This window comes from Eptatretus burgeri, chromosome 10 (genome assembly GCF_056783735.1).
Source record: "Eptatretus burgeri isolate ZD-2024b chromosome 10, Ebu_testis_v1, whole genome shotgun sequence".
Lineage (NCBI taxonomy): Eukaryota > Metazoa > Chordata > Myxini > Myxiniformes > Myxinidae > Eptatretus > Eptatretus burgeri.
This window is the reverse complement of record NC_140970.1, coordinates 10,532,887-10,554,006: the sequence shown is the minus strand read 5'-3', so window position 1 is coordinate 10,554,006 and position 21,120 is coordinate 10,532,887. Positions and strand designations below refer to the sequence as shown.

The 21,120-nt window shown below is 47.8% G+C and overlaps 1 protein-coding gene across 1 annotated transcript in view; it reads right to left on the bottom strand.

Moving 5' to 3' along the window:
* Window positions 1–14,239, bottom strand: part of LOC147017940 (uncharacterized) — a 40,702-nt gene extending 26,463 nt beyond the window's left edge. The window contains exons 1-2 of the mRNA XM_085899926.1: window positions 14,020–14,239; window positions 12,406–13,894 (exon numbers count right to left, since the gene is read on the bottom strand). Coding sequence (XP_085756052.1) covers window positions 12,406–13,581 — 1,176 coding nt within the window. The 5' untranslated portion in view covers window positions 13,582–13,894; window positions 14,020–14,239. The remainder of the gene's footprint in view (window positions 1–12,405; window positions 13,895–14,019) is intronic.
* Between the last annotated feature and the right edge of the window lie 6,881 nt (window positions 14,240–21,120).

Genomic DNA, 21,120 nt, shown 5'->3' with positions numbered 1-21,120 from the left:
CAGCCCCCGTTGGACTTCGTCTGAAACGGGTGCTTATGGATTTGGTCTCGATTTTCGTGTGTGTGCGTGCGTCCTCAACCATATCTCGTGCATGTATGGTGCAAAGACAACACCTGATGCTATACATATGCACGTCAAATTTTTTCGACATCAGATCCAAGATGGCTGACATAAAGTTGTTAAGCCACACCATGAAGTTGTGGGAAAGAGTAGTGGAAGCAAGGTTGAGAGGAGAGGTGACGATCTGTGAGCAGCAATATGGGTTTATGCCAGGAAAAAGCACCACTGATGCGATGTTTGCTTTGAGAATGTTGATGGAGAAGTATAGGGAAGGCCAGAAGGAGTTGCATTGTGTGTTTGTGGATTTAGAGAAAGCTTATGATAGGGTGCCAAGAGAGGAGTTGTAGCATTGTATGAGGAAGTCGGGAGTGGTGGAGAAGTATGTGAGAATAGTGCAGGATATGTATGAGGACAGTGTGACAGCTGTGAGGTGTGCGCTGGGAATGACGGACCGGTTTAAGGTAAAAGTGGGATTGCACCAAGGATCGACTCTGAGCCCTTTCCTGTTTGCAATGGTGATGGACAGGTTGACGGACGAGATCAGACTGGAGTCTCCATGGACTATGATGTTCGCGGATGACATCATGATCTGTAGGGAGAGTAGGGAGCAGGCTGAGGTGAGCCTCGAGAGGTGGAGGTACGCACTGGAGAGAAGGGGAATGATAGTCAGTCGGAGTAAGACGGAGTACATGTGCGTAAATGAGAGGGAGGGTGGTGGTATGGTGCGGTTGCAAGGAGTTGAGGTGGGGAAGGTGGATGGGTTTAAATACTTGGGATCAACTGTCCAAAATAACAGAGAGTGTGGGAGAGAAGTGAAAAAGAGAGTGCAGGCAGGATGGAGTGGTTGGAGAAGAGTTGCAGGAGTGATTTGTGACAGAAGGGGAGCTGCAAGAGTGAAGGGGAAAGTATACAAGACGGTAGTGAGACCAGCTATGTTGTATGGTTTGGAGGCGGTGGCACTAACAAAAAGACAGGAAGCGGAGCTGAAGGTGGCAAAGTTAAAGATGCTGCGATTCTCGTTGGGAGTGACGAGGATGGATAGGATAAGAAATGAGTATATTCGAGGGACAGCGCAGGTAGGACGGTTTGGAGACAAAGTGAGAGAGGCGAGATTGAGATGGTTTGGACATGTGCACAGGAGGGAAGCGGAGTATATCGGGAGAAGGATGTTGAAGATGGAGCCGCCAGGCAGGAGGAGAAGAGGAAGGCCAAAGAAGAGGTTCATGGATATGGTGAGGGCGGACATGCGGGTGGTTGGAGTGTCAATGGAAGATGTGGAGGATAGAGCGAAATGGAGACGGTTGATCCGCTGTGGCGGCCCCTAACGGGAACTTGCCGAAAGAAGAAGAAAAAGATCCAAGATGGCTGACCAGCAGCCAAATTAGATGTAAAAAAAAAACCCCGGTGTCGAACACATCCTCCACCATTTCTCAGACATGCATTTACCGATCTAGTTCAAACTTGGCAAACAGATGAAAAATGATGGCTAATATAAGCATGCCATTTCTCTTCCGAGATCAGATCCAAGATGTCTGACTGACAGCCATTTCAGTTCTAAAAAAACAAAAGATGATGACCACGTCCTCAAATATTTCTCAGACAAGCATTTACCAAAGTTGTTCAAACTTGGCACACAGATTATAATCAATTAATGATGGCTTACAAATGAAAGCCATTTCCTTTCTTTTTTTGAGGATAGATCCAAGGTGGCCAAATGGTGGCCATTATGTTACACATATCCTCAACCATATCTCAGACATGCATTTACCAATGTTATTCAAACTTGGCACACAGACAACGAATGATGGCTTACATATGCACGTCTTTTTTTTTTGAGATCCAATCCAAGATGGCCAACTAGTGGCCATTTTGTTACGTAAATGCGTCCGCAACCATTACTCAGACGTGCATGGTCAAATTTTGTTCATACATGGCAAAAGTACAGCACATGATGGCATACACATGCGCAAACTATATTTTTCAGAGAAACTATATTTTTCGAGAAATTATTAGAATACAGTAAGTGATGACTATCCGAAAGTGGTGCGTGCCCGTAGGGAATGTTGACATGCATTCCACGAATTATCGCTTGCATTGAAGTAACAACTGCTGTGATACACACACAGAGTTAATTAAAATTAAAATTAAAATTAAGTTTACCTCCCTGTCTTTGCCTGCCATGACATTCGCTGCCATTGACAATTGCCACTCCTACGCCACGGTAACTAAATGGCGCCCTTTCCCCATCGGCCAAGCCGATGCAGCAACATGTCTTGTCATTGGTTTGGTGTATAAATGGCAATAACTTTGGAAGCACTTGTCCGATTCATATCAAACCTTGAAAAGGCACATACTGAGGTCCCCAGCAATACATCTGGCAAGTTTCAATTAGATCGGACCAGTGGTTGTCGAGAAACAGCGGTCACAGACACACACACACACACACACACACACACACACACACACACACACACACACACACACACACACACACACACACACACACACACACACACACACACACACACACTGCTGGAATTATAGATAGATGATCAAAGATGGCCGACTGGTAGACTGGCAGCCATTTCAGTTACACATAAATATGGGTATGCCATTTAACTCCAGACAGGAAATTTACTAAAACAATGGGGGTGATGAAATGTTATGTTTTTTTTTACTTGTCATCATAAGATACGGGATGAAACTTTGCCACAAGGTCACATAAGGTCAGGTCAGGTATGGGAGCATGTGCCAGAGCAGCATGTCGCTGCGTCCGCTTTCCACCAGTACTCCAGCGGCCTCCATCTGGCCATCACCCAGGCATATTATGCCTGGCCCATCCCTATCTCCTTGAGATGTTGATCAATCTGCTGCAACCACGAGACAACATGGTCGGCCCATTTACCTCCTCCACTCACGAGGCTCCCTCGCTGAGAGAATCTGTTGAGCAGGATCAGCGTCAGGAAAATGAGCCACATGTCCATACAGCCGCAGCTGACGCTCACGGACTATGCAGGAAACAAATCTCATTTGAGTCTCTCTCAGCAACTGCTCGTTGGACACAAAGTCCAACCAGCGAGAGCCAAGGATTCTCCGAAGAGACCTGGTACCAAAGGAATTAAGTCTCCATGTCAGATCCCTGGTCAGAGTCCAAGTTTCACATTCATAGAGCAAGAGTGGAAGCACCAAGGACCTGAAGACTCGGAATTTCATCCTCTCGCACAGGTACCGGCAGCATCACACCCCATGATCCAGTGAATCCATGACTCCTCAGGCCCAACCCAGATATCTGTTGACCTCTGGCTCACAGCCAGCAGAGACATGAATATAAATGCCAAGGTAAGTGAATCTCTCCGTGACCTCAACATTTGCACCACAAACAGGTACAGACTCGACAGCAGCATCCAAGATGTCATTGAAAGGCTGGGTCTTAGTTTTGACCCAGGAAAGCCATAATCACAGTGGCTGCGACTCCTCAATCAGCACCTTGAGGGCCCCCAAAAGGATATCTCGAGTCTCTGTAAAGATGACTATCATCTGCGAATTCAAAGATCTTGACATTACCAAATGATGCACACAACGTGATCTCTCTGACATCCTCCCCATAATCCAGTCCATACAAGTTATGAAAAGTGTGGGGGCCAGTAGACACTCCTGACAAACTCCAGTAAGAACTGGAAAGAAGTCAGAGATGGTGTCACCACATCTCACAGGACTCTCAGTACCAAAGTATAGTTCAGACATCAGATTGATTAGTTTTGGTGCCACCCGACAAACACCAAGAATCTTCCAGAGGGAATCCCGATTCATTGAATCAAACCCTTTACAGAATCAACATAGACTGCAAGCAGCCCCTGCCGAAACTCTCGTCTGCGTTCGGTGAGGACCCGAAGCGCAAGGTTACGGTCAATCATTGTCCTCTTTGGTGTAAAGCCTGACTGCTCTGGACGCTGGTGCTCAAACAGATCGTGGTGAACCCTATTAAGAATTATCCGAGCAAAGACCTTGCCCAGCACTGAGTGCAGCGTCACCCCTTGGTAGTTGTTGCAGTCTTGGTGATCACCCTTCCTTTTCCAGAGGGGCCAACAAGGCCCCTCTTCCAGTCAGTTGGGATGATACCTGTGCTCTGAGCAGAGCACAGAACTGTACGCAACGACACAAGTGGAGCATTTCCACCAACCTTGACAAGTTCAGCGTGGATGCCACAAATCCCAGAAGCTTTACCCCATTTCAACCTGTTCACTGCAGTTTGTGTTTCCACAAATGAAGGTGGACCACAGTTGATTGGAGGGTCATCAATAGGGATAGTAACCCCCCTGATATCCAACTCAACAGCTGGTGGACCAGCCTGGTACAGATGCCCAAAGTAACCAGTCCAGTGGGCCTTCACTTCGGACTCCTCTGTCAAGAGCCCATCACCCTCTGCTCTTATTGCAGTACACTGGGGGATGCGCTTGGAGGAACGCAATGTGCAAATTCCCCTGTAAGCGGGATGAGAATCACTTGACCACAGGTGATGCTCTACCCCATCACAGATTCCTTGTACATAGGCCTCCTTATCCACCATCCGTGCACACACAGTTTTATGCCTCAGCTCCTTGAACAGCTCAGGTCTACCATTCAACCTGGTCCTGCAACTGCTCAATGGTATCCAGTGTCCATTGAGAGACAAAATTATTCTTCGCCCTCTGGTGAGTTCCAAGGCATCCACCGGCAACATCAAGAATGGTGGTCTTGAAGGCACTATACAACTTTTCAGGATCCCCCAAACAAACCAGATCCCCCAAATCTCCACCCAACCTGTTCGCAAACTCCTCAGCTACCCATCCTTGAGCTCGCCAACATCCAGCTTTGGCTGGGATTTAAGCTGCAACTTTGGAGTTGCTACAAAAGGCCTGTGGTCAGTGTTGAGGAACTGAACACTCCTTCGACCGTGCAGTTCTGGATTATCCTCCAGCGACCATCAACGAGCACATGGTCAATCTCCTTTGCCACACCGCCAGCGTTAGAATACCAAGTCCAGCGATGAGCTTGTGGGCACTGAAACCATGAACCAGCCACCCTAAGTCTACAACTTCTTGCAAAGTCAAGGAACTTAGTGCTATTCCGGTACACAGTTCCAGACCCATGGGGACCAACACATGTCTCACAACCATTCCTATCAGTTCCAAATGATGCATTGAAATCCCCAAAGACTAGAAGAGTATCTCGCTTGGTGCACTGATCAACCACAGACTTGAGTGAGGCATAGAATGCGTTCTTCACAGTGAGATCACTCACCTCAGTCGGCGCATATACACAGACCAGGGAAACAACAGAGACCAGGGACTACATTAATTTTTGCTGGCACCCTGAACAGATACCAAATTCCTACCCAAACTTACAGAAGGCATTGCATCAGTGGCATTACCATGGCAGAGAGGGGTGGGGGGAAGAGAGCAGCGTGAGTGAAGAAGTGTAGGGGAAAGGAGAAAGGAGGGAGTGGGAGCGAGAAGGGTGGAGGAAGGGAAGACGGTGTGAGGTGAGAGGAAGGGAAGGCAGACGTGTGGTAGAGCGTAAATTACGATTCCGACTGTTTCATTAAAATGATTCTGCAAAGAATAACAGTGAAGATGGAAACAAAATAATATCTGAAATCCTTTTCATACCAGACATACTTACAACACAGTCCAATGATGGCTAATATGATCTTCCATTCGATGATGGGAGATAAACTCCTGTCCAGACACAAACACCGCCCGGACGCGTCCAGAGCCAAGCTGGTCAGAGACAAACATCGCTCGGGCACATCCGGAGACAAATTCCCATCTGGACATAAACACCACCTGGACACACCGGAAATGAACGCTGCACGGACATGTCCAGAGACAAACACCGTCCAGACATAACCAACGTCGGGATATGTCCAGAGAGAGTGGGGGGGGAGATGTGGGAGGAGGGTGCTGCACTGTATTGTGAGGGGTTAGATCAATGATGGGACAGAGAGAGAGAGAGAGAGAGAGAGAGAGAGAGAGAGAGAGAGAGAGAGAGAGAGAGAGAGAGAGAGAGAGAGAGAGAGAGAGAGAGAGAGAGAGAGAGAGAGAGAGAGAGAGAGAGAGAGAGAGAGAGAGAGAGAGAGAGAGAGAGAGTATGTTATGCTTGATGAAAAACACACACACACACACACACACACACACACACACACCCACACCCACACACACACACACACACACCCACACACACACAAATACACACACACACACAATTTTTCGGGAATCTGCAGATTGGAGTCAGTGTGATTACCAACTCCAGTACAAAGTGTATACAACCCAGAAACCTTGAGTAGCTTTCACTGAAAAACAACATTGCATTGATATAGATGCTTCAAGAACATGTTTACAAACATTATTCTTCATAAACTGCTGTGTGTGATGTGTGGGAAAAAGTTTTGGCTCGGTAATTGAGAAAACACGTTAATACGGCAAACGGATCAGAAATGGGGTGTTATTTCACAACTACTCGCTCAAGGTGACGGAGCACGAACCACTCACTCGTGGTAATGGAGCACGAACCACTCACTCGTGGTGACGGAGCATGAACCAGTCGCTCAGGGTGACGGAGCACGAACCACTCACTCATGGTGACGGAGCACGAACCACTCACTCGTGGTGACGGAGCACGAACCACTCACTCGTGGTGACAGAGCACGAACCAGTCGCTCAGGGTGACGGAGCACGAACCACTCACTCATGGTGACGGAGCACGAACCACTCACTCGTGGTGACGGAGCACGAACCAGTCGCTCAGGGTGACGGAGCACGAACCACTCACTCGTGGTAATGGAGCACGAACCACTCACTCGTGGTGACGGAGCATGAACCAGTCGCTCAGGGTGACGGAGCACGAACCACTCGCTCATGGTGATGGAGCACGAACCAGTCGCTTGGGGTGACGGAGCACGAACCACTCACTTGTGGTGACGGAGCACGAACCAGTCGCTCAGGGTGATGGAGCACGAACCACTCACTCGTGGTGACGGAGCACGAACCAGTCGCTCCGGGTGACGGAGCACGAAACACACGCTCGGGGTGATGGAGCACGAAACACTGGCTCAGGGTGATGGAGCACGAAACACACGCTCGGGAAGACGGAGCACGAAACACGTGCTCGGGGTGATGGAGCTCGAAACACTCGCTCTGGGTGACGAATGCATTAAATAATACAGCTCAATGAAGCTTGTTAATTTTGGCACGTTCCTAAATTTTTTGTTCACTCAATATAATTCTCCAAAAAAAGATAAGTTTAACGCTTTGGAAATTTCACATTTTCTTGTGTATGTATGAAGAAGGAGGGAACAAAGCCTTGCTTGCTTAAAGTAAATAGGTATATCGGCTTAGTTATAAGACTCGTTATTTCTTTAAATTATCAGATTTCACAACAGGTTTCGACCCTTATTTAATCCGTACGATATCCAATCCTCAAAACAGAAATAATATTTTGATGATATACGTTAATTTGCCGGTGAGATTAGATGGTGAAAAAAAATCACATCACATAATGCATTAAATCACTCCAAGCTCCTGATTTGAAAACTCTTGTACTTCCAAGAGCGATATACACAACAATTTGCACCTATGATGAACAGGCATTCGATATGAGTGAGGAAGTTGAAAAAAGAAACAGTTGCTAAGAAATTGTTGCGGCCTGTTCCAAGTCAAGGCATAGTTTAGTAGGACAAAAACATGGCGGCTTCAGACCCCAGTGAGGTTACCCAGGAAATGCCTGAAGACCACAGAGAGCGAGGTGGCCAATGATCGCCCGATGAAAGGTATGATTAAACGAGGCCGTTAATTAATTATCTTCAAAATGTGTGTTTTAATGAACCCAAAAAATTTCTTTCCACTTGTCACATGCAGCTGTTTATAAAAATTAATGTTTGTGCACATCTCACTTAAACGTCTATGTAAATGCAACGTTGTTTTTTGTTGAAAGAGACACGTTTTCTGGGTTGTTTTGGAAAGGATTCCGCGGTGGCGGGATTCGCACCCTACTCCTGACAGCCAAATGTTGAAGATTCGGCGTCACTTAACAGCACCACCGTCTCCGGGGTTATAACGCCGTCCAGTTCGGCACAGGCCTCGGGTCACGTGCCTCGGATCACGATACCAACGTACACCTGTGCCATGCCAGTTGGGGAAATAGACCCCGGTTACAGACTGGGTTTGTCGAGACCGAGCGGAGTCTGCCAGTCCGTAACCATTTTCGTTTTAAATACAAATCGAGCGAATTGTTCCTCAGCACGGCACGAATAAACTCAAAGCAGCAACTTTCATATGAATCAGCCAGATTTATTGGGGCCACATCGGGGAACACGACACAAGCAAAACATTCACAAGCGTTATAATTAATCTATAACCCGCTCTTAACTAGGGAGCTACGGATTACGGGTTTCGAAGGGAACCCAAGCGAGATAAACCTTAGACAACATGCAGACAAGACACAGAGTACTTGGTGATGCCTCATGGATGAGAGGAAAAGTGTGTGAGGCACGAATGCGGCTTGTGACAAGCCGATGTCATCGGATTCGAGCACCCAGCTTGAGCATGCAGCGTGGCAAAATGGCGCTCGTTCTCCTTCTCCCGGCACCGCTTGCGCACCACCGTCAGCGCGTTCAGCCCCCATAAGGTCGACGGCACAAGAGCGAAAGATTCACGGTGTGCTCCAGCTGGCTTTTCACAAGGTCCAGCATACAAATACAGGCCTGGCCTGCTCACCAGATCAGGCCAAATTGGGGTGTTGGGCTCCGCAGGCGGATCGACGGGATTACAAGACGTGTTGAGCCGTGCAGTGAGTAGGGACAGTCAGAGGCTCCGTCCCTGGACTCTGGATGAACCTGTCAATGACCTCCTCATAAAAGTCAATCGCCGACTCCCCTCATGCAGTTCCTCCTGCCTTCCTGGGGCTCGCTCTTCTCACGAAAGCAGATCCCAGACTCACAAAGCAGCCAGTTTCTTTTTACAGCCGATTGCAGACTCCCACTAGCCGTTGCTTATACTGCAGATTGCAACTCGACGCTCATGCAGTTACTCTTGCCTTTCGGGGCGGCCTTTTCACGAAAGGCGATCGCAAAAACCCTCATGCAGTTCCTCTTACTGCCGATCGCCCGACTCACACAGCCGTCGCTTATACAGCAGATCGCGACTCCACACTCAGGCAGTTACTCTCTTGCCTTCCCGCCGCTCGCCCTCTGGACACTCCCCGGGGACCCGTGATTAGTCCATCGCTCGAGATTGCAGCTGCCCTCCACCAATCGGCTGCCGACACCTCTCACCGACCGACACTCTCAAAGCACTGGGTGGGGCTAGTTCGGAGAGGGGAAGGAAAAATAAACAAGATGCCTCCTGGTCCACCACCACGGTACGAACACTGGACAGCCTGCTACACCTCCTGACACACATGTCACGTCCAAATACCAAACAACCTGACTAAACATGCATTTAAGGGGGAATCTGGGCTAATCCTATATTTAATAACATACTAAGGGCCATTTCCGCAACAGTATTGAAATGAGAGCGAGAGATGAACCTTCAGAGTTTAGGCTTTATTCCATTTGATTGGAGCCGCTTCTGTGGGCACACCGGGGAATACAGGTTCAGCTAGGAGTACATAAGCAGTAACGTATACATGTGCAATTAATCACCGCAGAATAAATCCGCGTAAGCACGGAGTTCGATATAATCTCCATTCTCACCAGTCAATGAGCACCTTCAGTTAACGAGCATCAAGTGAACAGCCGATGTAAATGGCAATGCCCCGGGGACAACCACTCGTGCCGCGGAGACCTCCCCTTATACGCGAGACGCACAACATGTGATCCCGCGTCATGTCCCTCAATTCACCTCAATTCACCACATTCTCCTCACCTTTAAAATGTAACTAGGGGCCCATCTTACACACCATGATTGCTTTAGCACTATAGGAGTATACATTTCAAGCAACGCGGACTAATAGGTCTACAGAAGCATACATGCCAAGCAGTGATTATTTTGAGTTGTAGGAGCATGGAAATGAGCATCGATATATGATATAATGAGCATATGGGAGCATGAGCAGCGAGAATGCCGATAATCCCCTTTACAGATTGAGTCGTCGAGGGGGCCTTATTCGTCGACCTCTCCGGGAGTAAACGGCAGTTTCACTTGAGGGAGACTCCCGATCCTCTTGGTGAGCCTCGACTTGTGCCGGGGATGACTCCTCGATCGCTCTCGGGTGGAACGCGGCAGCCCCGTCGCCCGGCGGAGTTCCTGGGGGGGAAATGTCAGAAGGAGGAGTGCCAGAAGGTGGTGTACCGGCGGGAGGAGTACCTGAGGGAGCCAGATGGCGAACCGACACAGTGGTCTCCCTGCCATCCGGGAGCCTGACATGAGCATACTCTGGATTAGTGTCAATGAGTTCGACCCCCTCCACCAGGGGTTCATACTTGCTTTGTCGTACCGGGCGTTTCATGAACACTGTACCGGGATGGGTCAGCCAGTTGGGCACCGTTTGACCGTCAACATAACGTCGCTGGTGAGTAAACATTCGTTCGTGAGGAGTTGCATTGGTGGACGTGCAGAGCAAAGAGCGTATGGAATTCAGAGCGTCGGGAAGAGTAACCTCCCATCGCTCGGGGCCCAGTCCTCTCGATTTCAGCGCCAGAGTTACGGCTTTCCAAATAACTCCATTATACCTTTCCACCTGCCCGTTTCCCTGTGGGTTGTAACCCGTCGTTCGACTAGTTGCTATGCCGAGCTCTAGTAGGAATTGTTTTAGCCCGGCCGACATGAAACACGGCCCTCTGTCTGAATGTATGTACGAAGGTCTCCCAAACATAGCGAAGAGGTCAGAGAGACATCTCACGACAGTGCCCGAGGTCATATCCGAGCACGGAAATGCGAAAGGGAACCTTGAATATTCATCAACAACGGTGAATATGTATCTGTTGTCTGTCTCGGTCGGCAGGGGCCCTTTGAAGTCGATGTTTAGTCTCTCGAAGGGGGAAGTGGCCTTGATCAGTCTGCCAGATGCCGCGCCAAAGAATCTGGGTTTTAGTTCAGCACAAACAGGGCATGAAGCATTCATTTGTTTAATATCTTCAACAGAATAGGGAAGATTTTGTCTGCGCACGAAATGTGCCATCCTGGTTACCCCCGGGTGGCACAGAGACTCATGGAGGTCTTGCAAAGCCTGACTGATTGTTGCCGAACTGTAGACCCGAGAGAAGGTATCTGCAGCAGGGTTTTCCTTCCCGGGCCGGTAAACAATGTCGTAACTGTAGCAAGCTAGGTCTATCCGCCATCTCATAATTTTTTCATTCTTAATTTTCCCGTTATTTTTCCCATCAAACATGAATGCCACGGATCGTTGGTCCGTAACGAGCGTGAAGTGGTTTCCCAGTAAATAATGTCTCCATTTACGCAGCGCTTCGACGATGGCGTACGCTTCCTTCTCTATCGCTGAGTGTCTCTGCTCGCTTCTAGAGAGAGTTCTCGAGAAGAACGCGACCGGCCGCCCAGACTGATTAAGTGTTGCAGCTATGGCGTGATTTGAAGCGTCGGTTTCCACCACGAAGGGCACCGAGCTGTCGATCGATAAAACCACGGACTTACTGATATCATCCTTGAGGTTGTGGAAAGCTCTTACAACAGCGGCATCTGGTGGAAAGTTTTTGCAATGCACTAGGGGATGTATTTTCTCGGAGTATTGCGAAATCCATCTCGCATAGTAAGCGAACATCCCGATCACCCGGCGCATTGTCTGCAAGTCCTGAGGTGGTGGAAGCTCACGGAGCGGGCGCAATCGTTCAGGATCAGGCTTAATTGTGCCGTCAGCTATCGTGTAGCCGAGAAGGTCAATTGACCTTGCCGAGAATACGCATTTCTCGTAGTTGAGAGTCAGATTATATTTTATAGCAATGCTCAAGAATCTGTCTAGATTCCTATCATGTTCCCTCTGATCCCTACCGCACACTGTGACATTATCCACGTAAACAAAAGTGTCTTTGAGGTTTTCATCTGAGATGATGTCGTCCATAACCCGTTGGAAGCAAGCTACTCCATTCGTGACACCGAATGGTATCCTTCTGAACTGGTAGAGGCGCCGCCCTGCCTGGAATGCAGTGTAAGGTTTGTCTTCCTCTCGGATGGGAATTTGATGATAGGCGCTTCGCAAGTCGATGGTACTGAATACCTTATAATTGGCCACGCGTTCGACCATCTCATCTATGTGCGGCAGGGGGTAGGCGTCGAGTTGGGTGAAGCGATTGACCGTTTGGGAATAATCGACAACCATTCGTTTCTTATGGTTCTGACTGCTGGTTACTAACACCTGTGCGTGCCATGGCGAATCGCTCGGTTCTATAATTCCTTCTTCCAGTAATCGCTTGGTTTCTGAAGTGATGAAATTCATGTCAGCAGTGGTATATCGCCGCGATTTAATCGCTATCGGTTTGCAGACCGGCGACAAGTTAGCGAACAGCTGGGGGGACGTCACCTCCGCGGTGGTCAACGCATTTAAAATTAGACGAGGCTTGCTTCCTCCAAAGGGTATTTCGACGCTCGTGTGCTGCTTGAGGACATTATGACCCAGAATTACGTCTGCGCACAAATCACGAAGCACCAGTACCCTTACATCCCGATGCGTGTACCCTTTTACGTCCAATTCAACATTGCAGTACCCTCGTACGCGGGATTGTAGTGAGGTGGCGGCCATGCATACCGTATTGTCAGTCGGGTGGATTACCCATTTCCTGCCCTTCACTAGCGAGCTGTTGACGAAACTTTCAGAGCTACCGGTATCAATCAGTGCCTCAGCCATATGCCCGTTAATTCGTACGTTGATGATAGGCTTGGATAGATTCCTCGGGGAGGCTGCAGTTAATTTATTCTGCGAGTAGAGAGCCGCAGAAGTGGGTTTATTTCTCCTTAGAGTAGATTTACATACCCTGGCATAATGCCCTTTCTTGTCGCAATTCATGCATGTGGCATCTCTGGCGGGACATTTTTGACGAGGATGCCGTTTGTACCCACAAAAGAAGCATTTACCAACCGGAGTAGTTGCTGAGGAGTTTGACGTGGCCTGGGTATCCGGCTCCTCGGGTGTTTCTCCATCCCCTATGTCTGGCTGTGTCTGTGCCAGTGGGGTTCCTTGGGTTCCCATCGTAGCAGCGTTCATTAGCAGCATCGGTGTCCCAAATGACTCAGATTGCTGCTGAGCCGTATCCATCGCTCGTGCCTGATCGACTACCTTGTCAAGAGTGGGTTGCGCTTTCTCTAGTAAGCGTTGCCGTATGTGGGCTGATCTGAGTCCTTGGATGAATGCCTCCCGTGTGGCTTCCTTTCGGTGTTCCTCGGCGCTTACGGCCCGGAAGCTGCCGTCTTTTCCCAGCTGATTCAGAGCTTGCAGGAACTGATCGATTGTCTCCCCGGCTGCTTGCTTGCGTGTGTTGAGAAGATGTCGTATGTATACCTCGTTCTTGGGCTTCACGTAGAGCGCCTGCAGCATGTCGATCGCTGCTTCGTAAGTGTCGCACTCCGAGAAGAGCCTCTAAACGCTGGGCGAGACATGATTCACGAGAGCGGCAAATTTGTCGGCTCCTTCCTTGATGATGGTCAGATAGTGTGAGAAGGAACAGAACCAATGCGACCATTTCATTTCTGCGTCAGTCGCGTTTGGGTCTGCGTCGAACCTCTCTGGTTTGTAGATCTTGTCCATCGTTGGTTGAGAGAGCCGAGAAAACCAAATGGAATAAATTGAAATGAGAGCGAGAGATGAACCTTCAGAGTTTAGGCTTTATTCCATTTGATTGGAGCCGCTTCTGTGGGCACACCGGGGAATACAGGTTCAGCTAGGAGTACATAAGCAGTAACGTATACATGTGCAATTAATCACCGCAGAATAAATCCGCGTAAGCACGGAGTTCGATATAATCTCCATTCTCACCAGTCAATGAGCACCTTCAGTTAACGAGCATCAAGTGAACAGCCGATGTAAATGGCAATGCCCCGGGGACAACCACTCGTGCCGCGGAGACCTCCCCTTATACGCGAGACGCACAACATGTGATCCCGCGTCATGTCCCTCAATTCACCTCAATTCACCACAAGTATATCATACATACTGTACTCGGTAATGACATTGTCTCCAATCTGCCGATTGGAGTACATTACCGAGCCATCTTCCTGCAAAATAAAGGAGGGAGACAGGGGGAAGGAGAAAGTGAGGAAGGGGGGAGGAGACCGACGCTTGACCACACGTCGCAATACAATGCAAAGGTGGGGGGGGGGGCAGGGAGAAGTAATGCACTCGGTAATGACATTGCCTCCAATCTGCCAATTCCCATAAAATTGACGACATCGGGTGTGTGCGTGTGTGTGTGTGTGTGTGTGTGTGTGTGTGTGTGTGTGTGTGTGTGTGTGTTCATAAGGCAGAACATTCTCTCTCTCTCTATCTCTCTCTCTCTCTCTCTCTCTCTCTCTCTCTCTCTCTCTCTCTCTCTCTCTCTCTCTCTCTCTCTCTCTCTCTCTCTCTCTCTCTCTCTGTGTCCCATCCTCACTCCACCCTCCGAACACATTACAGCACTCTCTATATATATATATATATATATATATATATATATATATATATATATATATATATATATATATATATATATATATATGTGTCTAAACATATATATATATATATATATATATATATGTATATATGTGTCTAAACATATATATTTATATATATATATATATATATATATATATATATATATATATATATATATATGTATATATATATATATATATATATATATATATATATATATATATATATATATATATATATATATATATATATATATATATATATATAATCAAAACACTCAGGATACGGAAAAATAATAAGTATTTGCAACTGAGAAATTTCTATAATACATACACAATGCATTATTACAGAGCATATACAGAAACTAAATGAATTAGTCATCATGTCCTACTTTGTATTTGGTATGTGAGCCCTTTCCTTTATTTCAAGCATGACACCTTTTTCTCATGCTCCCATACGGTGTGTCACTGTACGACTGGAAGGTTCCAAATATTATGTCGCACTTTCCACAATACATCCAAGGTGTTTGGTTGCCATTTGATGTTCTCTGTATCTCAGTATCCATACAACCTCAATGATGTTCATTTTATGACTTTCTGCAGGCTAAGGGATCTTTGTAAATGTTCCATCAACCTCTTTACATTCCAGAGTGTTTTCACCACATTGATTGTATGCTTGGTGTCAGGTATGAATGTCAGGTGCAACTATTGATTGGCCACATATGGTCCATATTTGAACATTTGATTCATTTAAACATTCGGTAATTGCATTAATCAGTTGTCCAGATTCAAACCAGTGTCACCAGTGTCCTTGTTGTCTTAAAATGCATTTTACGCAAGCTTTTCCACAAAGGCTTTTGTCCTTTCCATAAACAAACTTGCAGCAGGCAACTGTTATGAATTCCAGCCCTTGAAACCTCAAAGCTGTTTATGAATATGTGCCAGCTTTGTCTCGCAGCCTGCTGGATGCAGGGCAATGCAACCGTGGGAGAGTTGTTGGATTGCCAATTCTCCCTAAGGCCCGAGGGGAGGGAAAAAAGCCCACTTGCACCTTTGTTTCTTGCTTTTGCCTTGCTTTCTCCACCTAGGATTAGGTTTTATATCTATGAATTTTGTAGTGTGACTTTTTAGTGTGGCACAGGGTCTGACTGCTGTGGTCGGTCCCTGTGCCACCTCCGCATGCATGCGCTGTGCCGCTTCAATAAACCGCATATTAGAGAATCTCTCTGTTGACTCACCTCAATTCTTGGCCGGGATTGAAGGGTCATCACACTTGGTATTTGTGGTCAATGTCATGATGGAAAAATCCTCACCCAATGAGACATGTTCCTGAGGGAATGGCAGGATGGATCAGAACTTCCCTGTATCTGTGAGCAGTCAGTTCACCTTTGATTTTGTGTAAATCTGACACCCTTGGTTAAGATTCAACCCCACAATCGTATTCATCCACCCCTATGCTTAACTGTAGGTGTTGTACACAGACTGTTATACCGTTCCCCAGTCCAAAGTTGAAACTGCAACTCATCTGTAAAAGAGCACCTTCTTCAACATTTGATCACCCCACTGTTTCCTTTCTGCTGCCCATTTCAACCTTTTCGTCTCCTCAGCAAAGGTATTCAACACATCCAGAGACCGCTTCAATGTATATCTCACTGTTCTTGAAGAAATGTTCACACCCACACTTTCAGTTTGGTCATTCACAATATCTCCAATGGACCGTCATCTATCATGAAGAGAACATACCCTGAGGTACTTAATATCACTTTTGCGAGAGTTTGACCTTTCTTCCTTGATCGCGACTATTGTCAATCGTACCAATTTCACGCATCCTCCTCAGTCTTGCACACAGCTTTTAATGAAATACTGTCGGGCTGCAATCTGTCTAATGGAGAAGCATTCACCAGCCAAGACTGATTTCTACATGCTTGTCATGTGATATTTCCTTCCCAGGACAAGCTATAGCACATATTCTCCATACAACAATGACATCACACATATACTTTTATCATCATTTGCAACACTATAAGCCTGGTGTTGGCTTAGTGGTTAGGGTGGCGGCTTGGGATCCCAGTGTCCTGAGTTCAAGCCCCGTTGGCTGCTGAATTAACACCAGGGGGTTGACTCAGCCTGTCATCCTTCCGAGGTCGGCGAAATGAGTGCCAGTGTACTGGTCCCGGTGTATGCCCCGGTTAGAATAGGTGTACCATATCCCTGTGTGTCGTAAGAGGTGACCAGGGTTGGCGTCAGGAAGGGCATCCGGCATTGAAACATTGCCTCAAGAAAAAGCCAAACCCCTGCACAGCAGGGAAAAATGGCTGTAAAAACGGTCATTTTTTTTTTATCATTTGCAACGCTGACACTTTCCGATTGTTTGCAAAACAACCAATCACAATGTGCTATTTCAGCAAATGACTGCACTGGTGAATCAACGTATATATTGTTACGGTTTCTCGCCGCGTTCGGCGTGCGGACGACAGTTCTAGCCAAATTGCGGTCACACGCCCACCGAAGGCCGCAATCCAGTCGTGACTTTCCGGACCAACGCCGAAATCCAGTCACGGATGCCTTAACGCATCATAAACTAGCCAATTATTCTGTCCCCGCACTTCAGGGTTGATCGCCGAATTATCGATGTACCTAATTATTCACGTGGACAGAAATACCGGGAGTCTATACCTCAACGGGACCTGTACGAAACTGAGCCGCTTAAGCGGCTCCTTCCGTGTGCGAAGCCAAGCGATTATATATCGCCAAGTCCCGTCGGACCAAATGATCACTTTTATCAGCCTTAAAAGCCAGTTAATATCCCGAGCACACCATGGCAGTCAATACAGGAAGGGACGCAACGAGCAGGTTGACATTCAACAATGGGGGATTTATTTTCACACTCGGCACGTAAGCAGTCGATGGGGGAATGGGGACAAGACACGAGCAAAGCCTACAGCCGAGTTCTATTCGGAATGTACAAGCACGTACTTACTCACAATTCTACTTAAAGACAAGGTGCCACAGACGTTCATACAAAAACCCAAGAAAGAAAAGACACAGGCTCGTAAGCCTTTAATATTCCTCAGAGCCGGGATGACCAAAGTGGCTCCAAGAGGCCGGGTCGGTTACTTTGCTGCCCTGGTGGCGACTCTATGGGCTTTGGTTCGGTGACCCTTGGTATTTGTTTCTCGCTGGCTCGTTGCCGACGAAGCAGCGGCTGTAATGGCGGCTTGGTTGGTCCAGGGCCTGACAGCACGCACGACTTTCCACGGCCGTCTCCCCGACTTAGTTGGTCAAGGGTCTGGCAGCGCGCCCGACGACTCCAACGAACTCAACTCCACCGACCAACAACTCCGACCAACTCCTCTCCCCAACTCAACTTCCGCTTTCAACTCAACTGCTCTCTCGTTGTCCCAACGCGGCTTTTTATCGGGTCCGGGGCGTTCGCCCCTCCCTTCCCGGCGCGCAGGGGAAAATCCCAGGAGTGATCGGGTTTGCATACTTTTAGTAACCGCCATCCCTGTTTATGCCGTTCTGAGGGACCCGCCCCAACCGTCAATCCTGTTTTCGTCCCAGAATATCGGGGCGGGAGTTGTCGAGTTGTTCTTTTTGTTTGTAGAGGAGGGTCGTTCTTCTGGTTATGTTTGTGGAGATGCCGTGGTTGTAGACTTTGTGGCATTGTGGTGGAGGTGGCGTGGTTGTGGAGTTTGTTGGCGTTGTGGTGGAGGTGGCATGGTTGTAGAGATGTTGTTTGCTTGAAATAAAAGACAGAACAGAATAACGGCTAACTCAAAGATTCACAGCCCGGCACACGAATAATCCCCTTTATACATCGGTGGGGAATCTAACCTGGAATACACACTTACCGAAATAACTGATCTCTGGGGAACCTGAATGGTGGTTTGCGAATTTCCACAACCGTAGCAATATTATAAAAACTAGCAGGCACTCCTGCCCTGGGAGTGGAAGTACCCTTCTTGGACCACCTTAAGTGGGAAATGTGCTGAGGCACATTCGTAGAAATGCACTTTATAATTTCGTAATTTTGGAAGTAAATTTTAATGATTTGTGCAGCATTCTCTGAGGTTTGGAGACCGGATAGTGGTGAGATCATGGCCGGTGGTTACATCTACTATTGGTCTGATTGCTCTGATGGTTACCATGCCCAAGGAGTTGCTGTGGCTGTATCCATAAAGCTGACTCCAATGATAATTGCGGTAACACCAGTCAATGAGCATATTATGAGCGAAGGATTCATCACTCCTTGCGTGCTGTTTCCCTGGTCTCTGTATATGCTCCAACAGAGCTGAGTGATCTCACCGTGAAGGACGCGTTCTATGCCATGCACTAGTCTGGTTGATCAGTGCCCCAGGTGAGATACTCTTCCAGTCTTGGGGAATTTCAATGCATCAACTGGAACTGATCAAAAAGGTTATGAGACATTTGTTGGTCCCCATGGGTCTGGAACTGTTAACCAGAATAGCACTAGGTTCCTTGACTTTGCAAGAAGTCATGGACTTAGGGTGGCTGATTCATGGTTTCAGCACCAAAGGCTCATCGTTGGATTTGGTATTTCAACGCTGGTGGTGTGGCAATAGAGATTGACCATGTGCTCGTTGATGGACACTGGAGGATGATCTGGAACAGCAGGGTCTAACGGAATTGCTCAGTTCCTCAATACTGACCACAGGCTTGTTGTAGCAACTCTGAAGTTGCAGCTTAAATCCAGGAGAATGGTAACATCCCAGCCTAGGCTGGATGTTAGCAGGCTCAAGGATGAGATGGAAACTGAGCAGATTGCAAACAGGCAGAGTGGGGATTTGGGGGGTCTGGGTGCTTTGGGGAATCCTGAAGAGTTGTGGAGTTATTGAAGGCCACCATCCTTGATGTTGTCAGTGGATGTCTTGGAACTCAGAAGGCAAAGAAAAATTTTGTCTCCCAAGGGACACTGGATACCATTGACCAGAGTCGCAGCGCCAGGCTTAATGGCACAGTTGAGTTGTTTGGGAGTTGAGGCGTAAATCTGTACGTGCACTGAGGATGGACAAGGAGGCCTCTGTGCCAGGAATCTGAGGGGTAGAGCATCACCTTTGGTCAAATGATTCTCGTCCTGCTTTCAGGGGAATTTGTGCATTGCGTTCCTCCACGCCCGTCCCTCGGTGTACTGTAGTTAGAGTGGAAGGTGGTGGACTTTTGACAGAGGAGTCCAAAGTGAAGGCCCACTGAGCCGGTTACTTTGAGCAGCTGTACCACGCTGACCCAACAGCTGTTGAGTTGGATGTCAAGGGTGATATTATCCCTATTGCTGACCCTCCAATCAATTGTGATCAACTTTCTTTTGTGGAAACACAGGCTGCGGTAAATAGGTAAAGTGCTTGGGATCTGTGGCATCCATGATGAACTTCTCAAGGCTGGTGGAAATGCTGGACTCATATCATTGCATGTAGTTAGCCTGCTCTCTTTGAAACACATGCATCATCCCAACTGCCTCGAAGAGTTGCCTTGTTGTCCCTCTCTGGAGAGGGAAGCGTGATCGTCAGGACTGCAACAACTACCATGGGGTGATGCTGCTCTCAATGCCAGTCAAGGTCTTTGCTTGGATAACTATTGATAGGATTCCCCACCATCTGCTTGAGCACTAGAACCCAGAGCAGTCAGGTGTTAAACAAAAGAGGTCAACGATTGACTATCCTTGCTCTTCGGTTCCTCACCGAACGCAAAGGAGAGTTTCGGCAGAGGCTGCTTGCAGCTGATGTTGATCTCTGCAAAGCATTTGATTCAGTGAATCGGGATGTCCTCTGGAGGATTCTTTGTGTTTGTGGGGTGCCACCAAAACTAATCAATCTGATGTCTGAACTATACTCTGGTACTGAAAGTGCTGTGAGATGTGGTGATTCCATCTCTGACTTATTTCCAGTTGTTACTGGAGTTCAACAGGTGTGTGTACTGGACACCACAACATGCAGCACTTGGATGGACTGGATTCTGGGGAGGATGTCTGAGAGATCAAGCTGTGGTGCATCATTTGAGAATGCCAAGATCGCTGACTGATTTCACAGATGATGCAGTCATCTTTGCAGAGACTCTGGATATTCTTTTGGGGGCCCTCGAGGTGTTGAATTAGGAGTCGGAGCCACTTGCATTACATGTTTTCTGGGTCAAAACTAAGATCCAGGCATTCAATGACATCTTGAATGCTGCTTTCTTGTCTATACCTGTTTGTGGTGAAAGTGTTGAGGTCACGGAGAGATTCACTTACCTGAGCAGTGATATTCATGTCTCTGCTCCCTGTGAGCCAGAAGTCAATAGACACCTGGGTCGGGCCTGGGGAGTCATGGCTTCACTGGATCATGGGGTGTGGTGCTGTCAGTATCTGTGCGGGAGGACGAAAGTCCGAGTCTTCAGGTCCTTGGTACTTCCAGTCTTGTTCTACGAATGTGAGACCTGGACTCTGACCATG